The following is a 21231-nucleotide window of genomic DNA, read 5'->3' as shown; positions in this document are numbered from 1 at the left end:
CAATCCTTGCTAAGAGTGAGGACTTTGGTGCCACATTGCCTAATTTTGAATGCCAGCTTTGCCAGTTACTAATAGTATAAATCAGAGCAAGTTCTATCATTTTTCTGTGTTTTAATATCTTTATCCTTAAAATGGGGGTTAGACATAAGAATTAAATAGGGGCCAGTGAGGTGGAATAACAGGCTAATCCTGCCTGTGGCGTCAGCATCCCATATGGGCTCTGGTTCTGGTCCTGGCTGTTCCACTTCTGATCCAGCGCTTTGCTAATGTCCTGTACAGCCCAAGTCCTTGGGTTCCTGCACCCATCTGACCAGAAAGAAACTCTTGGCTACTGGCTTCAGACCAGCCCAGTTCTGGTGGTAGTATCTATTTGGGGAGTGAACCAGAGAAGATCTTTGTCTCTTCTTCTCTCTGTAATTCTGATTTTCAAGTAAAAGAAATAAATCCTATAGAATTAAATAAATTCATAAATGTGTCTTAGAGAAATACCTGGCACTTAGTAAGGAAATTATACATGTTAGTCATTGCTGTCGTCATCCTCCTACACATCAGTCTGTGTAGGTAGGAAGGTATTAATGAAACATTTCAACAAAAGAATTAATGGGACTAGTGATTTCAGAGTCTGATGTAATTTCCAAGTTTCAATCGCAGGTACTGGAAATTGGTAGGGAATAAGGAAAAGTGCAGTTTAGTCTTGGATATTTTAAATTTGTGAAGATCGATCTTGACAGTTATAAATGCTTCAGAGTCCATCGAAAACAGGATCTGAGATACTGGTCTGGAATTCTAAATCTGAGTGTAAGTAAGGAAGATGAAGTGAAGAGACAGGAAAACTCACAAAGTAATAATGCAGCATATTTAGTATCTAGCATTTTTAAGGTTTATTTATTTGAAAGGCAGTTACAAAGAGAAAGGGGTAGAGAGGTCTCTACCCCTTTTCTGGTTCTCTCCCCAAATGGCTGAAAGTGGAATTCTATGCAGGTTTCCCCCATGGACGGCTCAGGCTCAAGCACTCGGCCACCTTCCACTGCTTTCCCAGGTACATTAACTCGGAGCTGTATTGGAAGTGCCGTAGCCAGGACTGGAATGAGTGCTCATATGGGATGCTGGCATTGCCGGCAGTGTGGCTTAACCGACTGTGCCACACTGTTGATCCCTGAACTTTTTTTTTTATTAAATGTTTTGGGAAAATTTTTGGTTCACAGCAAAGCTGAAAAGAAGCTAGAGAGTTCTTTTGTAATTCCATACATACATAACTGTCCCTATTCTCGACATTTCCCTTCCGAGTGGTACAGTTGTTATAATTTATGAGCTGACATTGGTGCATCATCATTACCCACCCGAAGTCCATCCGTTACGTAAGCCTTCACTTTTGGCATTGCTGGGTTTGGACAAAGGTTTAATGACACATGTCTGCCATTATAGTATGATATGGTATGATATTCTGGCTTCTCTGATGCATGAAATATTTGTTGTTTGTTCATTAGTGGTTGGGCTCAGTGCTAAGAGGTAATGATTAAGAGAGGAGTAGAGCTTGCTCCTATCCTTAAAGGTAGGGGACACAGGCCTGTGTTTAAATGTGCTGGCTGTTTCCACTGCCCCACACTGTATGGGTTTTGTATATCCTTCTCTCATTTCTTTCTAGGAAGTTGAGTAGAATGCAATGGCAGGGCATGAGGAGCAACTTTTAAAATTTTATTTATTCCTTCATTACAGTGTATGTGCTAATGCATTTCAAATCCAAAAGATGATTTGTGTGGTTCATTCATGTGTTACTTGTGATTTTCTGCTATGTAGTTGCTGAGTTTCTTCCTTGTGTGATTTAAGGGAGCTAGGGAAGGGAAGATGGAGTGCCCCTCCTATTATATGGAAGACAGTTTCAAGAGGTTAAGCAATTTACTTGATGATCATTTAGCCAGAGAAGCTTATTGCCAGGTACACAGAGTCAGATCTGTTGATCCAACTCATCAAGAGTTAAATAAACTAGCTTTTTGCTTTTTTGGCAAAAGAAGATTAAGTGTTGGGAGAGCTTGGGTAAGAGTGAATATGGACTTGAACATGTGAAGGGTATTTTTGTCGTCCCAGTCTTCTGAAAACCCTTTCGGAGGAAGTGTACTGAAAAGCACAAGGATGGCAAGAAGTTAGTATGCTGAAGAGAAATCTTCCTGGCTTACAAGCAGAGTGAGAAAGGCTATGGTGTTATTTTGTCTAGCATTTTTGGAACTGGAGGAGCCGTCCGATCCTGGGCCAACTCTGCTGAGAAAGTCTGAAAGATGAGAGAGCGTCAGCGTGTCAGCTCTTTCTTGGAGTGTCTGCATCTCCCTGTGCCCTGTCTCCACTGCCTGTCTGTCACCATTCATTATTCAGAGTATTTCCGTTTTTCCCTAGCCTTTAAAAAAAAAGTTTATTTATAAGGATGGATAGGGAGAGTGAGACAGAGGGAAAGAGAATTTCCATCTACTGATTCACTCTCCAAAGCCAAGAGCCAAGAACTCCATTCTGGAATCCTATGGGGGTGGCACAGGATTGCTTGGGCCATTTTCTGCTGCTTTCCTAGGTGCATTAGTGGGGAGCTAGATGTTCCCTTTTTTCTCTGCTTTTATCCCCTTTGCCTTCCTTCACATGTTAGAGCTAGATCAGATGGGACTAGAGCCAATGCTCTAAAATGTGAAGCCAGTGTTGCATACAGTGATTTAATCTACTGCACCACAATGCCAGCCCCTATCTAGGATGTGTCAGATTTTCTGTAGTTCTGAGCTAGTGTCTATGCATGCTAAGACATTTGAACCCATTTGAGCCCAGCAAAACCCTCTCCTAGTCTGGTAGCTTTCTATCTAAGAGACACAAGGGTATGATTATAGGGGATGAATATGCAATATGATTAATATGACAATATGAACATAAACCCTTCCATTGAAGTCTAAAGTGCTTGAGTCAGAATTGGTGCCCCCACTCCCTGCCCCTACAACACACACTTGCTGATCCATTTCTCATGTTCTTTCCTTTCCAGACATCCCAGGAATTTGTAGAGAAACTAACCAAACGACTCAAAAGACACCCTGAGGAGACTGGAGGCTTCCAGGAGGCACCTCTGGCCTATGATGCCATCTGGGCCTTGGCCCTGGCCCTGAACAAGACATCTGGAGGGGGTGGCCGTTCAGGTGTGCGCTTGGAGGACTTCAACTACAACAACCAGACCATTACTGACCAAATCTATCGGGCAATGAACTCCTCCTCCTTCGAGGGTGTCTCTGTGAGTTATGCCAACTTCTTCATACTCATTCAACCTTCTGCTAGCAAGGGACCCCTTCTCAAGTTCCTCTTCCTGGAAACTTGTCTACCCTATCTTCTCAGTAATTTCTCTGCCAAAGTCAGCCTCAGACTTGGACTGTGGGGAGCCCCAGACCAGAAAAACCCACAAAGCAATATAAGGGAAAGAAACTCACATATTCTTCTTTTAATGTTTCCCTTTGTTTCTTTTCAAATCAGTTCAAGCATTTATAAGTCAGATGAGAATTATAGGATTTAAAAGAGAAAATAATCTGAAAGAACATCTCCTTCCTTTTAAAGTAAGAAAATGAGTGTTTGGGTGGGTTTGGTGACTTGCTCAGGCCACACAGCCAAGAAGGCAAGCTTCCTGGTGCTCTGTCTGGGGATTTTTCCATTCAAGTCTTATGGGTAAAGCTGCTCTCAAAAGAATAATGTTTCTAAAATCTAGGGTATGGGCATCTGGGGTATGTCCTATATGCAGGGAGATGCCATAAATAGTATTCATTCAGAAGCTCAATTACATCAAAAACAGAAGGATTCAAAGAGTCCCTGATGTTCCCGTTTTGCTCTGCTTTTATTCCCTTTGCCTTCCTCCTCATGTTTCTCTTTCTCAGGGCCATGTGGTGTTTGATGCCAGTGGTTCTCGAATGGCGTGGACACTCATCGAGCAGCTACAGGGTGAGTGCAGGGCCAGGAGTGTGGCCAGGCGGGTGACCACCGAGGTGGGCCTGGGAGAATACCTGAGACAGTACGAGATTATCAGGCCCCTCCTGCTCTTTTTGCCGTTGTGCTTGTTAAGCTCTGAAATAATAATAATAAATTAACTTAGGGACAGGTGGGTATCTGTGATTGCAGTGGTTGTCGTCTGAAAAGGGGCATGCTAACAAAATAAGCATCTCTTCCCAATGGCTTCCATTTTGGTGCTGGAGATTTTCTTTTGATGACTTGGGCTGAGGAATTAACGATCTGTCAGTACATACTTAGGATATAAGAAAAGGTCACTCTAGGAAACATGCTATATTTTTAAAGATTTATTTATTTATTTATTTTAATCGGAAAGTCAGATTTACAGAGAGAAGGAGACAAGTGGCTGCAATGGCCGGAGCTGAGCCAATCGGAAGCTAGGAACCAGGAGCTTCTTCTGGGTCTCCCATACAGATGCAGGGTCCCAAGGCTTTGGCCATCCTCCAATGCTTTTCTAGGCTATAAGCAGGGAGCTGGAAGGGAAGTAAAACAGCCAGGGCATAAACTGGTGCCCATATGGAATCTTGGCACATGCAAGGCAAAGACTTTAGTCACTAGACTACAGCTCCAGACCTGAAACCTGCTGTTTTTTTTTTTTTTTAAATATTTATTTAAAAGGAAGGATATTAGAGGGAGATAGAAAAAGGGACAAGAGATTAGAGATAGAGATCAAGTGAACAAGTAAGATGGATCATCCATCCATTGGTCAACCCTGCAGATGTCTGCAACAGCCAGGCATGGGCCAGGGTGAAACCAGAGGGCAGGAACTTCATTTGGGTCTCCCTGCTGGGTTGCAAGGTCCTAGCACTTGAGCCATCATCCACTGCCTTCCCAGGCACAAAACTGGCACTTTGACGTAGAGTTGCAAGTAGCAGGGTAAGTGGCTATGCCACAATGCTGACCCAAAAGCTGTTAGTTTTTTTTTATATATATTTATTTTTTTCAATAAACATTTAAAAAATTTTTTTGATAATCCTTACATAATTGATTAGGGTGGAAAGGGTCAAGGCCTACAGGAAAATGGGTGCAACCATTGCTTTCCACATTTTTTTCTGTATCTGGAGTAAGGAGGGAGATAAATGGAGAAGCCCAACCCAGCCTCCCACCCATCCCAGGGTCACCGATGGGGGGCATGCTCCAAGGGTCCTACTCAGGTGGCTTTGATAGTTCAACAGTTCTGAGTTGCTGCCAGTCTCACCACTCCAAGGACCATGAAATCTCTCCAGAATCCACTGGCTGACATAGTCCACCTTAGGGTCTCCATTTTTCCAGATTTTCACTGTCAACACATGACGGATAGATGATCGATTTGTTCTGTCGTCTATCCTCTGTTGTGGTACCAAGTGTCTTCTGCAGATTCTGATGGACTGCCATATTCTCCATGTGCACCTGGATATGCTGTCCATTGCTCCATGACATATGTGCTCCATGGTCAGACCATGGAACCTACACTTATCTTCATGGTTGGGGTTCTGAGATCAGCAGTTCAGTTGGAGGGATCCCCAAAGAAGCTTCGTCTGTGGTGCTCCCATATCTGTTTTTTTTTTTTAAGATTTATTTATTTATTTTTATTGCAAAGTGAGATATATAGAGAGGAGGAGAAACAGAGAGGAAGATCTTCCATCTGATGATTCACTCCTCAAGTGACCACATGGCTGGAAGGCCAGGAGCCAGGAACCTCCCACGTGGGTGCAGGGTCCCAAGGCTTTGGGCTGTTCCCGACTGCTTTCCCAGACCACAAGCAAGGAGCTGGATGGGAAGTAGAGCTGGTGGAATTAGAACTGGTGCCCATATGGGATCCCTGCGCATTCAAGGTGAGGGCCTTAGCTGCTAGGCGACTACGCTGGGCCCCTTAGTTAGTTTTTAAAAAAATTTTTAAGGAAATTTGTTGAATTTCCCTGATTTGTAAACTGTCATTCTTAAGATTTCTATTGTTTTCCTTTTCTAGATTGTATTTCCTGATAATTCATCACATTTATGTATTTGTAGAACTTTTTTAAAGTCTTAGTTATTATTTTTATTGGAAAGGCAGATCAGCTTTACAGAGAGGAGAAAGAGAAAGATCTGTCCATTGGTTCACCCCCCAAATTGTTACAATGGCCAGAGCTGAGCCGATCCAAAGCCAACAGACAGGAGCTTCATCCAGGTCTCCCACGTGGGTGCAGGGTCCCAAGGCATTGGGCCGTTCTCCACTGCTTTCCCAGGCCACAAGCAGGGAGCTGGGTGGGAAGTGGAGCTGCCGGGACTTGAACTGGTGTCTATATAGGATCCCGGTGCTTGCAAGGTGGGGATTTAGCCATTGAGCCATCATGCTGGTCCCTGTTGTATATTGATACTGAGGCCTTGTTGGGGCTTTTAACTGACTGGATCTTTACTCTGTTAGACCTATCTTCAGACCATAGAAGGTCTCCCCAAGAGGCCACTGGACTTATCTGGACAATAAGACGCTGAACTTTATGCTAGGCATGTGTTTGCAAGCAATGAATCTCAACTGAACTTGAACTATGGTTATGCAGCAAGGTGGAGGAATCCACCATGGGGGGAGGGGTGGGGGGAATCCCCAGTGCCTATAAAACTGTACTACATAATACAGTGTAAGCAACAATAAAAAAAAAAAAAAAAAGAATTATTTATTTGATAGGTAGAAAGACACAGAAAGAAAGAGCTCCCATCCACCAGTTCGCTTCCTAATGGCCACAAATGCTGGCCCTGCAAAACTTCTGAGTTAATGTGTTTACTGCACCTCCCACTCAGGTTTACAAGGTCTGGTCAAGAGAACTGTTTCTTAGCCTTCTGTTAAAAGTTTATGGTTTTCCCTCTCCCCTGTCCCCACTCCCCCATTCTCTGTTGACTTCAGCCATGGTAAACGGATATGACTTGGCCTTTAAAATGATAGCTTTGTTAACCAGGACAGTTCTACAACAAAAATTGTAGGAGTGCCTAGATTTCAGTTAGTAGTTCTTTAAGAGGCAGAAATGTCTCATATAAGGAATTAGAATCCAAGCCAACGGAAGAGACATTTCTAAAATTAAAATGAAAGCTACTGGGAAGATAGATCCTGCAAGTCTGCCCATCAAAGGAGAATAAGCAGAAATATGTTTAAAGCTTTAGAAGCCAGTATCAAAGTGAGAAGCATCTTTCTGGAGAGGTGTGAGGCAGTGGAAGGGGTGGCAGACATGCTGTGGAGCCTTCCCTTGGAAGAGCTTGAAACATATGAGATGTTTTCGCTTATTTGCGTTGCCTTGGGAACCACCTTATATTACTTTTAAATCAGATTGCTAATTCAAGCAACCCCTAGGTCCTTACAAGCACCTTTTAGATTCAGTTAACATCAGGTACAATGGCAGAAAGCAGCATTAAGCAAGTGGGAAGTTGAAAGTTCTACAAGGGACCCTTCACCTGCCCCGGTCATTCTTTCTGTTGTCACCTGCCAGGTGGCAGCTATAAGAAGATTGGCTACTATGACAGCACCAAGGATGATCTTTCCTGGTCCAAGACGGATAAGTGGATTGGTAAGCTCATCCTGTTTATATGTTCCTTCAACCCTCTGGACGATCCAGGAAAGGGCCTTGTGTTTAAATGAGGATTGGGGGTTGGGGGTAGTGAATTTGAGCTGTAGCTGGGAGAGAGGCCGGGGCAGGCATTAAGAGACAGCAAACACAACCTCCAAGACGTGGGTTAGGGGAGACTGGTGTGCTTGAACAGAGAATAGACGGTGGACTGTGCTGTTTTTAATGGTACATTGCTGGGGTAACTGAGGATTCGAGGCAGAGGGCAGACAGGGGCTGGGAAATGGAAACTGCATTTGGGTTTCCCAGATGTCCTGCTGCCTTGATGAATCTGAACCAGCTACTTCAAGCCTTGAGCTGCCTCTCTGTCAGGAAGGCAGTGGCTTAAACTGTCGGACAGGGCAGAAACCCTCACATTATGGTCTACCAAAGTGTGTTTTTTTAGAGAAAGTAAGTAATTATCCCTTGTGTTCTGGGTAGACTAGTAGAGCGGAAATGGGAAAGATGCTTGGAGGTGGGTAAAAGGCAGGACCAATTGCGGCAGAAAGGCTCAGCACCTGCAGGTTGGTGTGGGGGAGGTGAAGCTGGCGAAGATGGCTCCATCTGCCCTGCCCCACTGAAATCTAGCTCTTTCCAGCACTGCTGGAGCTTTGCAGTTTTTTTTTTTTTTTTAATAATTCAAATTTAGGACAGCGTTCTGTACTGCTATAAATGTTGTGTGGCCTACATTATCCCCGCCCCCCCCCCCCCCCTTTTTTAAATCCAGGCAAATTGCAATTAGTTTTGTTATTGTTGTTTTGTTTTCTCTTTTTTTTTGGGTACAGTGTGACAAATTCGAACTTCCCTTTAATAATAACTGGAAAGCAACTTTGGAAATATCACCCTGCCAGGGTTAAAGTCTCTGATTATTTTGTTTCTTTGCCTAGGGTTAGGAGGCCACACTAATTGGTTTGAAGGCCCTTTTTGCTTTAGGATCCTTTAATTGTCTTCTGCAGCTTTTAATTTGGGTTATGAGAGGCCTCAGCTCTGTTCATCTTTCCCCCTCTCATTTTCCTTTGCTGCAAGAAAGGAAAAATGGAAAGAACTGTTAGAAACCAGAACTCTACAGCTGTGTAGAGGCACTGGAGCTCAGCATTTCCTAGCATTCACTCCATTTTCTCATCTCGTTTCTGGTGGGTCCTGACGGCCACAGTTGAGGACTATTTTGCCTGTCCTGCTGAGTGCAGCCAGGCCTCATGTCCTCAGCCAGACTGTATGTCTGTCGGCGACCTTGTCCTCTGCCCCTTCCTCCTATCCCATCTGCGTTCCTTTGTCTTCCTTCCTTTCTCTTTCCCCTCCCATCCTCTTTCCCTGTGCCATGCAGGAGGGTCCCCCCCAGCGGACCAGACCATGGTCATCAAGACATTCCGTTTCCTGTCACAGAAACTCTTTATCTCCGTCTCGGTTCTCTCCAGCCTGGGCATTGTCCTAGCTGTTGTCTGTCTCTCCTTTAACATCTACAATTCCCATGTCCGGTAAGTTTCTCTTCTGCCACTATCCCTTGCAAGGGACCCTTAAAGGGTCGAGGGGCAGGAATGAATTGTGTACAATTGCCAAGGTTGTGGCGCACAGGTTGTCACTGTAATTTAATGAGAATGAAAGTGGGGATCCAGGTAGGACCTCCCCTTTTCCAAAGCAGCTGACTTGAAAAAACAACCTTTGGGGATCATATGACATGGTCTTGGGCTATACATGAATCAGGTGCATTCTGGAAGGGACCTGGATTGGCAGAGCCCTGTGCAGATCCAATTCTAACCCCAAGCACTATTTTCTCTCTTCCTTTAAGCCCCTGACCCTGGAGCTGGGGTCATGCCATTGCATGGTATTTGGAGAGCCAAGCCTGTCTAGAGAAGACGGGGTAATTCTGTTCTCTCTCCCTCTCCCACCTTCTCCGCCTCTGCCTAGTTATATCCAGAACTCTCAGCCTAACCTGAACAATCTGACTGCTGTGGGCTGCTCGCTGGCGTTAGCTGCTGTCTTCCCACTTGGGCTGGATGGTTACCATATCGGGAGAAGCCAGTTCCCTTTCGTCTGTCAGGTGAGGTAGTTGCGATCCTCCCGTGTCTCTTCTGGGACTTGGGGTTCCTTTCCTTTCCTTTCCCCAGCTCTCGTCCGTCCGTGTTCATTCCTCGTAGTGTTAGTCCTCTGATCTCTGGCTCTGTGCCTGCTTTCTGGGTCTCTTCTATTCTGCACTTCATTGTCAGTTCCAAGGTTGCCATGGCATGCCTTGCAGAGAAACAGAGAGAGTACTAAAGATGAAGAAAAGGGGTCTGCACAAAGAGCTCTTGAACAAAGGCGGATTGTCTGTGGTGTGGGAGCCGAGGACTATGACCGTGGACTTCCTGTGGGAGCCTCAGTTGGGGTTTGGAAGGATGAAAGGAAAGATCTAAACAGACAGAGAGGCTTGGGGGAAGGGACCACTGTCACACAGGGAAAAGGTTCCAGGGACTCATTGGTGCGTGGATGGCTCTGTGGCTTTGGGGACAGGCTGGCCTCAGCAGTGCTTTTTCTTTTGCTAGAAGGGAACACTCACCTTCTCCCCCTATTCTGCTCGTCTTCACTGCCTCTTTCTTCTGGCCCCATTGCTGTCCCGATCATGCATTTATGCAAACAGCATTTGAGCACACATATACATGGCAGTCCACGAGGGGTTACCTGTCCTAGCAGCAGCACAGTGGGAGAAGTAGAGGTGCTGTGTGGAAACAGTGAAGGGAAAGCAACTTCTAGTCCAGGGTTGACCTCATAGCCTCACAGTGGAGGTGATATTTGCACATCAAAGGATGTGCAGAGGTTTTGCCCACTGGAGGAAATAAAGGAAGGCTACTCAGGAGCAAAGGGAACATTATGTGATGAGCAAAGACACGAGAGTAGATCAAAGGAAAATGAATAAGTCAGTATGACTGAAGTGCAAGGAAGATAATATGGTGGGAGGTGAACCAGGACAGGTAGGTGGGGTCTTGGGTTCTAAGGGTGTTCAGGTTATAATCTGTAGGCACTGAGGAGTGGTCAGCAGTGTTTGCCCTTGATGGCCAAGTAGGAGATGGATGGGAGGAACTGTTGAAGGAGGACCATCCCCCGTCCTTTCCCTCTTGTACACATCCCCATCTGGCTGTATCCTGCCTGCTTTGTCATCTGCTGCCTGCCCACGCCTGCTCCCACTGCCCTTCCCCTCTCAACCACAGTCCCACTCTCTACCCACCCCTGTTCTGCCTGTGTCCTCTGTCCTTTTTTTAGGCCCGCCTCTGGCTCCTCGGTCTGGGCTTTAGTCTGGGCTATGGCTCCATGTTCACCAAGATCTGGTGGGTACATACAGTGTTCACAAAAAAGGAAGAAAAGAAGGAGTGGAGGAAGGTAACTTGCTTCCCAATGCCCCGGCCCCTGGGGGCTCTCGGGACCGTCTCCCTGAGGTGCCTGTGCTGCATGTGTTTACTCAGACCCTGGAGCCCTGGAAGTTGTATGCCACGGTGGGCCTGCTGGTGGGGCTGGATGTCCTTACTCTCGCCATCTGGCAGATTGTGGACCCTTTGCACCGGACCATTGAGGTATGCTGTTGGAGTCTGAGCCTGAGCAGGGTTCGCAGGCTGTCAGGGCCCTGGGGCTTGTGTGTGGCTGTGTGTGGCTTGAGGAATAAAGCTACCTGATGAGCCAGTGCTTCCTGCTACATCTTCAGTAGCTCTTCCATCTAGAAGGGCCCCCCAGAGGCCTCTGGATCTCTTTGCAAGAAGGAAGTGCTGGTGGTCTGCATGGGATATGTAGGGTTTCTAGGTACCTGAAAAGTGGGAACAAGCTCTTGTGAAGTGTGAAGGAGACTTTGTAGGTCTAGAGAGGAAATTGGCTTTGCCACTCAGGGTCTCCTGGGAAAGCTGCTGCAGGGTTGGGAGCGAGGAATGGAGCAGAGTTAGAGAGGGTAAGGGCGGGCAGCCACATCTTTCCTGTGACCCATTTCTCCCTTAGACTTTTGCCAAAGAAGAGCCAAAGGAAGACATCGATGTCTCTATTCTGCCCCAGCTGGAGCACTGCAGCTCTAAGAAGATGAACACGTGGCTTGGTGTGTGGCTGTAGGGAAAAGGAGGGGAACGGTGCGGCAAGGGCAGAGCTGCTGGGGACTGTGGGTTTGGAGGGCAAGGGTCAGCAGGAGAGAAGCCGAGAACCCATCAACCCAGTTGAACATTCCCCTTTTTGTAATTGTAGTCATCTTTTCTGAGGGTAGGGACTGCTGAACTTGCTCTGTGAGGAACTTAGGGTCCAAAGTAGAGAGGAGAGTGGACTTGTGTTCAGCAGAGGGGTCAGCAAGGATGTGTTGGGCCGGCTCTCCAGAGGCAGGCAAAGACTGAAGTCATGGGTGCAGGCTTCACTTACGTTGCTCTGATTGATGCACATAAGAGACAAATTACCTTCAGTTTGGGAAGCCACCTTTATAGCTGGAGGAGAACAAGTGAGACATTGTGTCTGACACGTTCCTGGAACCTGCAGATGATCATGATCTTCCTGGGCGGAACATGTCTCCTAAATGCAGGAGAAAGCTGTGGGACATGAGCAAACTGAGGGTTAGGGTTCACATGGAGAGTGCCCCAGGTCAGCAGGCATGAACTGGAGAAGGGGCATTCTTTTCACTGTGGTACTATAAGAAATAGCAGCAGTAGGAGAGGAACAAAGACACAAGATAAGAGTTGAGTGGGGAGGAGAAGGCCCTTGTTGCTTAGGTGACATTTTCCTGCTCTTTTAGGCATTTTCTATGGTTACAAGGGACTGCTGCTGCTTTTGGGAATCTTTCTTGCTTATGAGACCAAGAGTGTGTCCACTGAGAAGATCAACGACCACCGGGCTGTGGGCATGGCCATCTACAATGTGGCGGTGAGCTCCCCAGACATCTGCCATTGACCTTGTGGGCTGACTACAACACCTAGAAAGCCCTGGGTGCCAGCGTTGCTTGCAAGTCTAAAAGACCTTACAGGTGCTTAGAAGTCAAAAAGAGCTTGTTAGTGCTTCAAATTTGTAAAGCAGTTTCTTTTTAATAAAGCACACTATTTTATACACTGTGTTGTAACTTTTGGAACTGCCAATAAAGTCTATGTGTTCTCACCTCGTAGGTGAGGAAAGAAACACAGAGATGTTAGGTTGCTTGTCTGTGGTTATCAGGCTGGACTCTCAATGGAGATTTCCCGCCTGGGATGCCCAGGTATTGACTTTTGAAAGACCGTGAGGATGTGCCTGCCTTGAGGGAAGACTGGACTTAGCACTGGGAACTTGTTTGGGAGCAGTTTATCTCCATCTGGTGTTATGATCAGCTGTCAGAAATTTCACCAAGAACCTGTTCTGAATGGTTGTCTTCGGGGGAAGGAGCCTGCAGCTCCCTGAGACTCCCTGTATGTGCTGTGTCCCCTAGGTCCTGTGCCTCATCACTGCTCCTGTCACCATGATCCTTTCCAGCCAGCAGGATGCAGCCTTTGCCTTCGCCTCTCTCGCCATAGTTTTCTCCTCCTATATTACTCTGGTCGTGCTCTTTGTGCCCAAGGTGAGGTTCTGGCTTCTCCCACCTTCTCTAGTCCCGTGTTCCTTCTGTTTCTTCTTCTTGGGATTCTGCTCCCTTACCCTTCCCTGCCTCCTGCTTCTGCTCCTCTAGCTGTCTTGGGCCCAGTCTGTCTCTCTTATTTTCATTCCTTCTGACTCCAACCCCATATCAGCCGACCACTGACCATCCCTGATTGGCCTGCCCATGCCCAAACACTTGCCTCCAGATGCGCAGGTTGATCACCCGAGGGGAATGGCAGTCCGAGGCACAGGACACCATGAAGACAGGGTCGTCCACCAACAACAATGAGGAGGAGAAGTCACGGCTGTTGGAGAAGGAGAACCGTGAGCTGGAGAAGATCATTGCTGAGGTGTGTGGAGTGATGGCAGGTGTGGGATCTGAGCAGTCAGCTTAGCTCAAGCACAGCTGGCGGTTCAGGTTCTGGAACTTGTGAGTTAGAGAGAGAGGGTGTGTCCATCAGCTCTTTGTCACTCAGTGCGACACCTAAGGCAGCACCCCAGTGATCTCTTGAAGGTTCCACGGCACCTCCTAATAATGTCACTTTGTGGAGCACAGCTCCAGTCACCCAGACCACATCCCAGCCCTGGGACAGGGTCTGAGGAGAAAACCCAAAAAGGAGTGAGTGGGGCTGGATGGGGAAGGGTAAAGGGTTGAGCGGATTTTTGTCACAGAGAAGATCTAGTGTTGGGCTCATCAAGTGGAGGGGGTTGCATTGATGACAGCACCCCCTTGAGGCAGTTGAGGGGTGAAGGCTGTGCACCCCAGCAGCTGACACTCAGAATCCGATGTCAGGATCTGTCCATTGTGTTCCAGGCTTTAGTGGGGAGCCCATCAGTGTCAAAGAGGGGCGTATTCCTGCCGCGTTACCATCAGTCTGGGATTTATTGGAAGATTTGTGCACTGATTCTTCTCCCTTCCTCCACTTTATCCTTTTGTTTAAAACTTTTATTTCTTTGATCAAAAAAGGTCAAAATCTTCCATGTGCCCCTTGTCTTTTCTGACGTTCCTTGTTTTTTTTTCTTGATTCCTCATTTTGCTTTCTTTTGGAACCCTGTACCCCACCCATGATTCTGCGCTGTTCCTTTCTCTCCTCCCCACCCCTCATGACCTCTCCTCCAATGCTTGTGATTTTTTGTTTTCTTCCTCCAGAAAGAGGAACGAGTCTCTGAACTACGCCATCAACTCCAGTCTCGGCAACAGCTCCGCTCTCGGCGTCACCCCCCAACGCCTCCAGACCCATCTGGGGGCCTTCCCAGGGGCCCCCCTGAGCCCCCTGACCGGCTTAGCTGTGATGGGAGTCGAGTCCATTTGCTTTACAAGTGAGGGGGTATCAGGAAGGACCAGCCAGTAGGGGGAGGGGAAGGGTGTGGGAAGAGGGTGGGGGTCTGGGGAGGCAGCAGGGGAATCCCTATCCCCAGATGGGACAACATGCTATCCATTCCCATCTCTTGTAAATACACTTTCCTCTGTGAGTCCTGGGGTTATTTCGGTCTCGAATATTCTGGGCAACAGACTTTTTTTCTCTTGTTCATTTATATCATTCTATGTCACTACTTCATTTGGTTTGTACCTTGCTTGACGCTCCTCATTCACCACTCCTCAGCAGCCTCCCCAACCTCCTTCTCTTCTACTTCTGGCCTCCGTCTTGTTACCAAGCAACCCTTGCAGCCTCCTCTGTCTTTATGCTCTGCTCCTACCAACAGGGGTCTCCCCACAAGTGCCCTTTCCACCCCAACTGGGGCCTCTCCACCTCTCCATTGTTATCTCTTTCTATCCTATTACCCTTTCACATACTCCCTTTTACTCTTCCTTGAATTGTCCTTTTCTTGGGGACTCATTCTTCTAGCCAGGGCTCACATGATCCTATGCTGTGTTACGTGCTCATGCCTCCCAACATACGTGTGTCTTCCCTCTCCTGTTCTTCCCTTAATGCTGTGGTCATGGATGATTGCTTGCATACCTCGCACTCATAGCTGCGTGTGCTTGTCTGGTGGTCATGTGTGTGCCCTTGCATATATTTGGGTAGGCGTGTGCTATTGTCTGGAATGCTGAGTCAGTCATGTCTTCCCTACCTGCATGCATGTATGTTTATCCATGTATTTTTCCTGTGTGGCCTCAATGTACATTGGGTATCCCTTTCCCTTTGCCCCTTAAGGTCATTATTCTAACAAAGCGATACACAGCTACCCTGCACATTGTTATGCACTTTCCCCACTTCCTGTCTGGCAGGGTTGTCCATACCCTCTCCTCTGCACAGAGCCTGTTTCTGCTCACTCTTCCCCCTTCCCTTTGTGCTTATAGACCACCTCAGTCTACACTCACGGTCACCCTCTCCCAAGGTTACTCCCTTTTGCTTTGTGCTTTTGGGGGAGAATTAAGGGAAAAGATATAGGGAGAGGACAGGTTTGAGAAGCTGCTTCCGGTGGATACTTGGTGGAAATCCTAACCAAAGGAAGGCATCTCTGTTGGGATAGATAGATGGACCAATGGGGCGAAAGATGGCGTCCCTTTCGCACTGTGGTGTCTCTTGGGGAATGATTTCCCCAAATTTCAATAAACCAGTGAACAGTGTGACTCAAGACCTCACCCTCATTACTGTGAACAAGAGTGGGCCCAAGGAAAAAGGCTGAGAGGGGTCAAAATGAATGAAAGGGTGTTAAAACAGAGGTGCGGGAAGAGGTGTTTTGTTGATTCATTGCGCATTTCAGAGTAAGGCTGAGTTTAGTGAGTGGTAATGGTAACATGAGTTTAAAAGGGTTCTGGAATCAGACTACCAGGGAGTCAGAACCTACCGAATACAAAACGAGTTCCTTCAGACCTGCTTATCTGTGATGGCAGATGATACCAACCAAGGATTCCTCCGTCAGATGGATGCAAAGCCTGGATGAATTATGCATTAAGGTGCGGGGTCTATGCCTGTCCCATGGTATATGCTCAGTCATGCCTGTTGATTGAATTCCCTCAGTGTAGTGGGTGTGTCCAGAATGGTCCTTGGCTTAGGATGATTAAACTTAGGATTTTTCAACTTTATGATGATGTGAAAGCTGTGCACGTTCAGTAGAAACTGAATGGATTTTCATCTTCCCCTGGGCTTGCAGTGCTCTTGTGATGATGGGTTGTAGCCACCACAGCTCCTAGTCTGCCTCAGGGTCACAGGGGGAAGCACAATGCTGCCCTGTGTTGCTAAGCCAGGGTGTTTGGTGGGTAGATGTGTTATGATTAATATGAGAGGGTGTGATCCTACTTCAAGTCAAGGCGTATCTGTGTTAGGGTCTTGACCATATGGCTGAACAGACTTACGAATTCTCTTCCAGAAAGCAAGAACACCTAGAAGCTGATGATGAGAGAAGGTCCCAAGGAATCCTGAAGAATCCTTAGAAAGACTTATTATCAAAACAAAAAATTTGAATAGCCAAGAATTTGCTTGGGATGCATAATTAATTGCATCCTCCTTTTAAAAAAATATTTATTTTTATTGGAAAGGCAGATACATAAAGAGAAGGAGAAAAAGCTCTTCCGTACGCTGGTTCACACTCTAGCTGGAAGATTGGCTGGAAGTAAGCTGATCCTAAGTCAGGGTCAGGAGCTTCCTCTGGGGAGCATGCAGCTGCAGGGTCCCGAGGCCTTGGGCCATCCTCCACTGCTTTCCCAGGCCACAGCAGGGAACTGGATAGGAAGTGGAGCAGCTGGAACAGGAACCCATATGGGATCCTGGCCAATGCAAGGTGAGGACTTCAGCCATGAGGCCATTGCGCCACACCCGTGTTGTGCTTTTTTAAAGCTTCAGCTTTTATATATTGACATTGCTTTTTAAGTGATTTTTTAAAAAAACGCTACTATAAAATGTGGCTGGTGTCTTTTTTAAAGTTTTTTTTTTTTTTAAAGGCAGAGTTACAGAAAGAGAAGGAGAGAAAGGAGAAAGAGAGAAATACCATCTACTGGTTCATTTCCCAAATGGCTGCAGTGAGCAGAGGTGGGCAGGTTCAGAGTTGGAAGTCAGGAGCTTCTGGGTCTCCCACATGGGTAGGGGACCCAAGCATTTGGGCCATCTCCTGCTGATGTATGAGCCTGTTGCTAGAGCTGGATTGGAAGTGGAACAGCTGTGACTTGAACTGGTATCTGTATGGGATGCTGGTGCTGCAGGATGAGGCTTAGTCTGCTACGCCATGATTCTGTCCTCTACAGTGATTCTGCTTTTATTATTATTGTTGTTATTTTTTGTAAAATAGCTATAAGAGTTAGATGGATCGTCTTATTTATTGTCCTGTTCAAGAACCAATATGTAGGGTTAGTGCCGTGGTGTTTCAGCTTAAGCCTAAGCCTGTGGTGCCAACATTCCATATGAGTACCAGTTCAGGTCCAAGCTGTTCTACTTCTGATCCATGCCTCCTTGCTTGTGGCTTGGGAAAACAGTAAAGTGTGGCCCTAAGACTTGAAACCCTGCACCCACGTGGGAGACCTGGAAGAAAGCTCTTGGCTCCTGGATTCAGACCACCCCAGCTCCAGCTGTTGCGGCCGTTTGATGAGTAAATCAGTGGAGAGGAGACCTCTTTCCATTTCTCTGTGAATCTACCTTTCAAATAAAATAAAAATTTTTTGAAAGAAACAGTTTCTGAATTTATGGGAGAGCATAGGTAGGTTAAATTTCAGGGTAGTACTTGGAAAACATTCCACTGTGATTATCTACCTTGGGCCATTTGGAATTGATTTGGGTTTCCCTTCTTCTCACAGGAGAATACTGTCAAAGGGACAGGCAGAAGCCTAGGAGTCGATGAGCCTGCTGTGTGGAAAATGAGCAGTTGGCTTCAGGAACAGCAGCAAGAGCTAGAGATCAGCCTTGGGCAGAATCTGAGAGATGTAAATTGCTAGCTGCAACTTGCATCACACGTAGGTGGGATGTAAACTAGAAATCAAGGCTTGCAAGTTCTGCTGTGGCCAAGGTGAACCAGACACTCTTTGCTAGCAGGAGTGCAGGAACCAAGCCAAATGGTAGGGCTAGCGGAGGTGCCAAGGGCTCTGGATGCGGATGTCCCGCCAGGCGATGAGGCCACCACACAGCAGTGCTGGGGAGAGCTGCTGTCCCACACCTCCAGGCAGGCCTTGCGCTTCCAGTCCCATCTCCTTTGAGCAGGAGTTCATCCTCAGCTGTCATATCTCTTTCTGACATGGAAGCACCCTGGATTGTAGACTGCCTGCCAGCCCTTGGCACACCCTGCTTTCCCCACCTTGGCCTCTACTTCCCTGCTTGAGGACCTGTTGCTTACAAATAGGGAATTTTGTGAGTACTTTGCATCTGTGTACATTTTGCTGTTTTGAATCTGTCAGAGTTACTCTTCCAGGCACTTGGGCATGCCAGAGAGCCACATGGCTATCTTAAGACAAGGAAATAATCCAAAAGTAGTGGACAAGTAAGACGACCTAGGACAGCCACCGTGCATGGGACTGTGTGCATCTTACAGTCACTGGGCCTGGAATCCAGGGGTGTGACTATGGGTATCTCACACCTGTCACTTTAAGCTGTGACTTCTCTCACAGGCTTTGATGGTTTTAGGCCCTCTCGGACAGGCAACGTTTCATTTATTCAAACTTTTGCAATTCTTTTTGAAAAGTTTTATTTATGTATTTGAAACATGGAGCAACAGAGATGGGCAGGGACAGAGAAATTTTCTATCCAATGGTCCACACCCCAAATACCTGGAAAAGCTGCAGGTCTCCCATGTGGGTAGCAGGGATCCAGGTACTTGAGCTGTCATCTGTGGCCTCACAAGGTGTGCACTAGCAGGAAGTATGATGGTAGGCAGAGCGAGGACTCAAACCCAGGCGCTCTGCTCGGGGTTGGAGACATTAGCAGTGGTGTCCTTACCGCTGTTGTTGAACATTGGGCTTCTTCTCATTGTCAGTCATTCACCTGTGCGTTATCACAAGCTGGACTTCATGTCAAGTGACAGCTTCCCCTTGAACAGGGGTGACATTCAAAACACTTAGCACTCAGTGTGAATTCTATGTATGCAGTTCCTGGAGCAAGAAAGGTGAGCCCTAGCACTGGGGCGGCCATGCTGGGTCAAGGGCATATGGGTTGACACCGCAGGGCTCTTTTGGGTAACAGAGCTGGAAAGTCAGGACAGATGGGAAGTACCAGGCATGTGGCAAGCCCAGGGTGTCCTTCGGGTATGTGCAGAGAGGTGCAGTCGGGGGGAGGTGGGGGAGAATCTTTCTTCTACCTCGGCTCCTACAGAAGAGGCCCTGTGGGGCCCAGTGCAATGCCTACTTGGCTCATCCTCTCCTTCAAGTGCTGGGATCTCATATAAGCATTCTACTTCCCATCGCTTCCGGCTTGTAGCCTGGAAAGGTAGTGGAGCATGACCCAAAGCCAAGGGACCCGACCCTACACCCATGTGGGAGGCCCCAGAGGGGCTCCTGACTTCGGATTCATTCAGCTCCAGCTGTTGCAGACACTGGGGGTGTGAACCAGCAGTTGAAAGATTTTTCTGTCTTCCCTTCTCTCTGCAGGTCTCTTTCCAGTAAACAGAATAAAATAAACAAATTTTTAAAAGATACCATATGAGTTAGGCTGGTGAGAGAGATTGACAAGGGAAAAACGGGTAGAAGTTTAGTAACTTTGTTTCATGCTTGCAGATAGGGAGGAGTTCATGATGAGGAATCCGAAGGCATGGGCTCTGTTGGGGCTTCTTCACCCTTGCGGGCTGGGCAAAGCAAAGGGGCTGTGTCCTGATAGGTGGCTGCAGGGGAGGCAGCCAGATGGTAAGCAAAGCTTGGTTGGTGAGATTTGTTCTGTAGATTTCAATGGGTACTGTCCATGGTTAAGTTCTAGCTTTCCAAATGTATTTTTAAAAAAGATTTATTTTTATTGGGAAGGAGGAGGACAGACAGAGCTTCCATCTACTGATTCACTCCCCAAATGGCCACAGTAGCCAGACCTGAGCCAATCTGAGGGCAGGAGCCAGGAGCTTCTTTTGGGTCTCCCACACAAGTGCAAGGTCCCAAGCCCTTGGGCCATCCTCTGCTGCTTTTATCATACCAACCCCTGAATATATTATTTATAAAACAGAAATTGCCCTGTCCTGATAACCTTCCTGGACTAGTGGCTCTCTGCAGCAATGAGCTCAAAATTATGTCTTTACTAGAGAAGCTGGTGGACCCCAAGGGCTGACTTCTGGGCTCTTGGTTTAGGATCCGTTTGTGACTCAGAGCCCTTCAACTGGGAGCTAACACCCACACTGGAATGAGTAACTAAACCCGAGGCTCTTGAATGAGGTTCGGGTGTAGGCTTGAACTCTAGTGTTTTATCAGGTGGATGGGTGAGACTGGAACATCCTTGTGTATAGTTCAGTAGCTTCTGTATGATTCTCAAATAAACTGCACTTTCCTTCATGTTTCGGCTTCTCCCCACACCTCCCCATCTTAGTCTGTGATTAGTCCTGCCTTCAGCCTCAACCAGACATAAGTCAGTAAATATTTGGCTTTCCTGGGCTATGGCCCGAAGCTCTAGGAAGCCTTTTCTTCCCCTCCCTGAGCTCTCACAGGCTTTCCTCTCGTTTTGTGTTTCTTTGGTCCCCGATTTGATTTGCCCCCACATCAGGTATGCAGCTCTTCCGTGTGCTGGAAACACGGCTGTGACTCCCTTTTGAACACCCTGAGGGCTGTGACTACGTGACCTCATGTTGGATTTTCTCCTTGAGTGTCTAGTAGATAAGTGCATGGAGATCAAAGATTGAAGGACTTTGGGATAAGAGATGTGAGTCTTAAGATCTATGTGAAATAATTTGTTCAACAAATGGGCTTTAACAATCTTATAAATTGCTTCATCTAACTCTCTGTTGTTTCTCCCCTACTGTCTGTAAATGGTTTGGCTGTACATACACACATTAGGGCTTCTAGGCTTGAGGGGAAGGGGGTGAAAATATGAAGGACATTAGAGGTTTCTAGGTCTCAATGAGAGAAAAATATTAGAACAATGATTTGACAAGGGGCATTAAGGTTAGCCTTGATGCTGGGGCTGAGAGTGGGGGCTTTGCATTAAATCAGTGAGACTGAAGAAGCAGCAAGATTAACACAGAGGTAACCAGGATGAAGATTAGGATTAAGACACAATAAAGCCGCTGTTGTGGGCTGGTG

The 21231-nt window shown here is 47.0% G+C and overlaps 1 protein-coding gene across 2 annotated transcripts in view; it reads left to right on the top strand.

Annotated features, from left to right (window-relative positions):
* GABBR1 (gamma-aminobutyric acid type B receptor subunit 1) overlaps nt 1–15667 on the top strand; it is a 31042-nt gene extending 15375 nt beyond the window's left edge. For both annotated transcript variants that reach the window (XM_040979918.1, XM_040979920.1), the window contains 12 exons: nt 3011–3253; nt 3885–3948; nt 7449–7526; nt 8887–9037; nt 9468–9600; nt 10797–10913; nt 10997–11104; nt 11517–11610; nt 12289–12416; nt 12949–13077; nt 13301–13444; nt 14245–15667. In XM_040979918.1, coding sequence (XP_040835852.1) covers nt 3011–3253; nt 3885–3948; nt 7449–7526; nt 8887–9037; nt 9468–9600; nt 10797–10913; nt 10997–11104; nt 11517–11610; nt 12289–12416; nt 12949–13077; nt 13301–13444; nt 14245–14418 — 1563 coding nt within the window. In that variant the 3' untranslated portion in view covers nt 14419–15667. The remainder of the gene's footprint in view (nt 1–3010; nt 3254–3884; nt 3949–7448; nt 7527–8886; nt 9038–9467; nt 9601–10796; nt 10914–10996; nt 11105–11516; nt 11611–12288; nt 12417–12948; nt 13078–13300; nt 13445–14244) is intronic.
* The last annotated feature ends 5564 nt before the right edge of the window (nt 15668–21231 follow it).

This window comes from Ochotona curzoniae, unplaced genomic scaffold (genome assembly GCF_017591425.1).
Source record: "Ochotona curzoniae isolate NIBS_2020 unplaced genomic scaffold, NIBS_Ocur_1.0 contig_3350, whole genome shotgun sequence".
In the NCBI taxonomy this organism is placed as follows: domain Eukaryota; kingdom Metazoa; phylum Chordata; class Mammalia; order Lagomorpha; family Ochotonidae; genus Ochotona; species Ochotona curzoniae.
The sequence above is the reverse complement of the archived record's forward strand: the minus strand, read 5'-3'. Positions and strand labels throughout refer to the sequence as shown.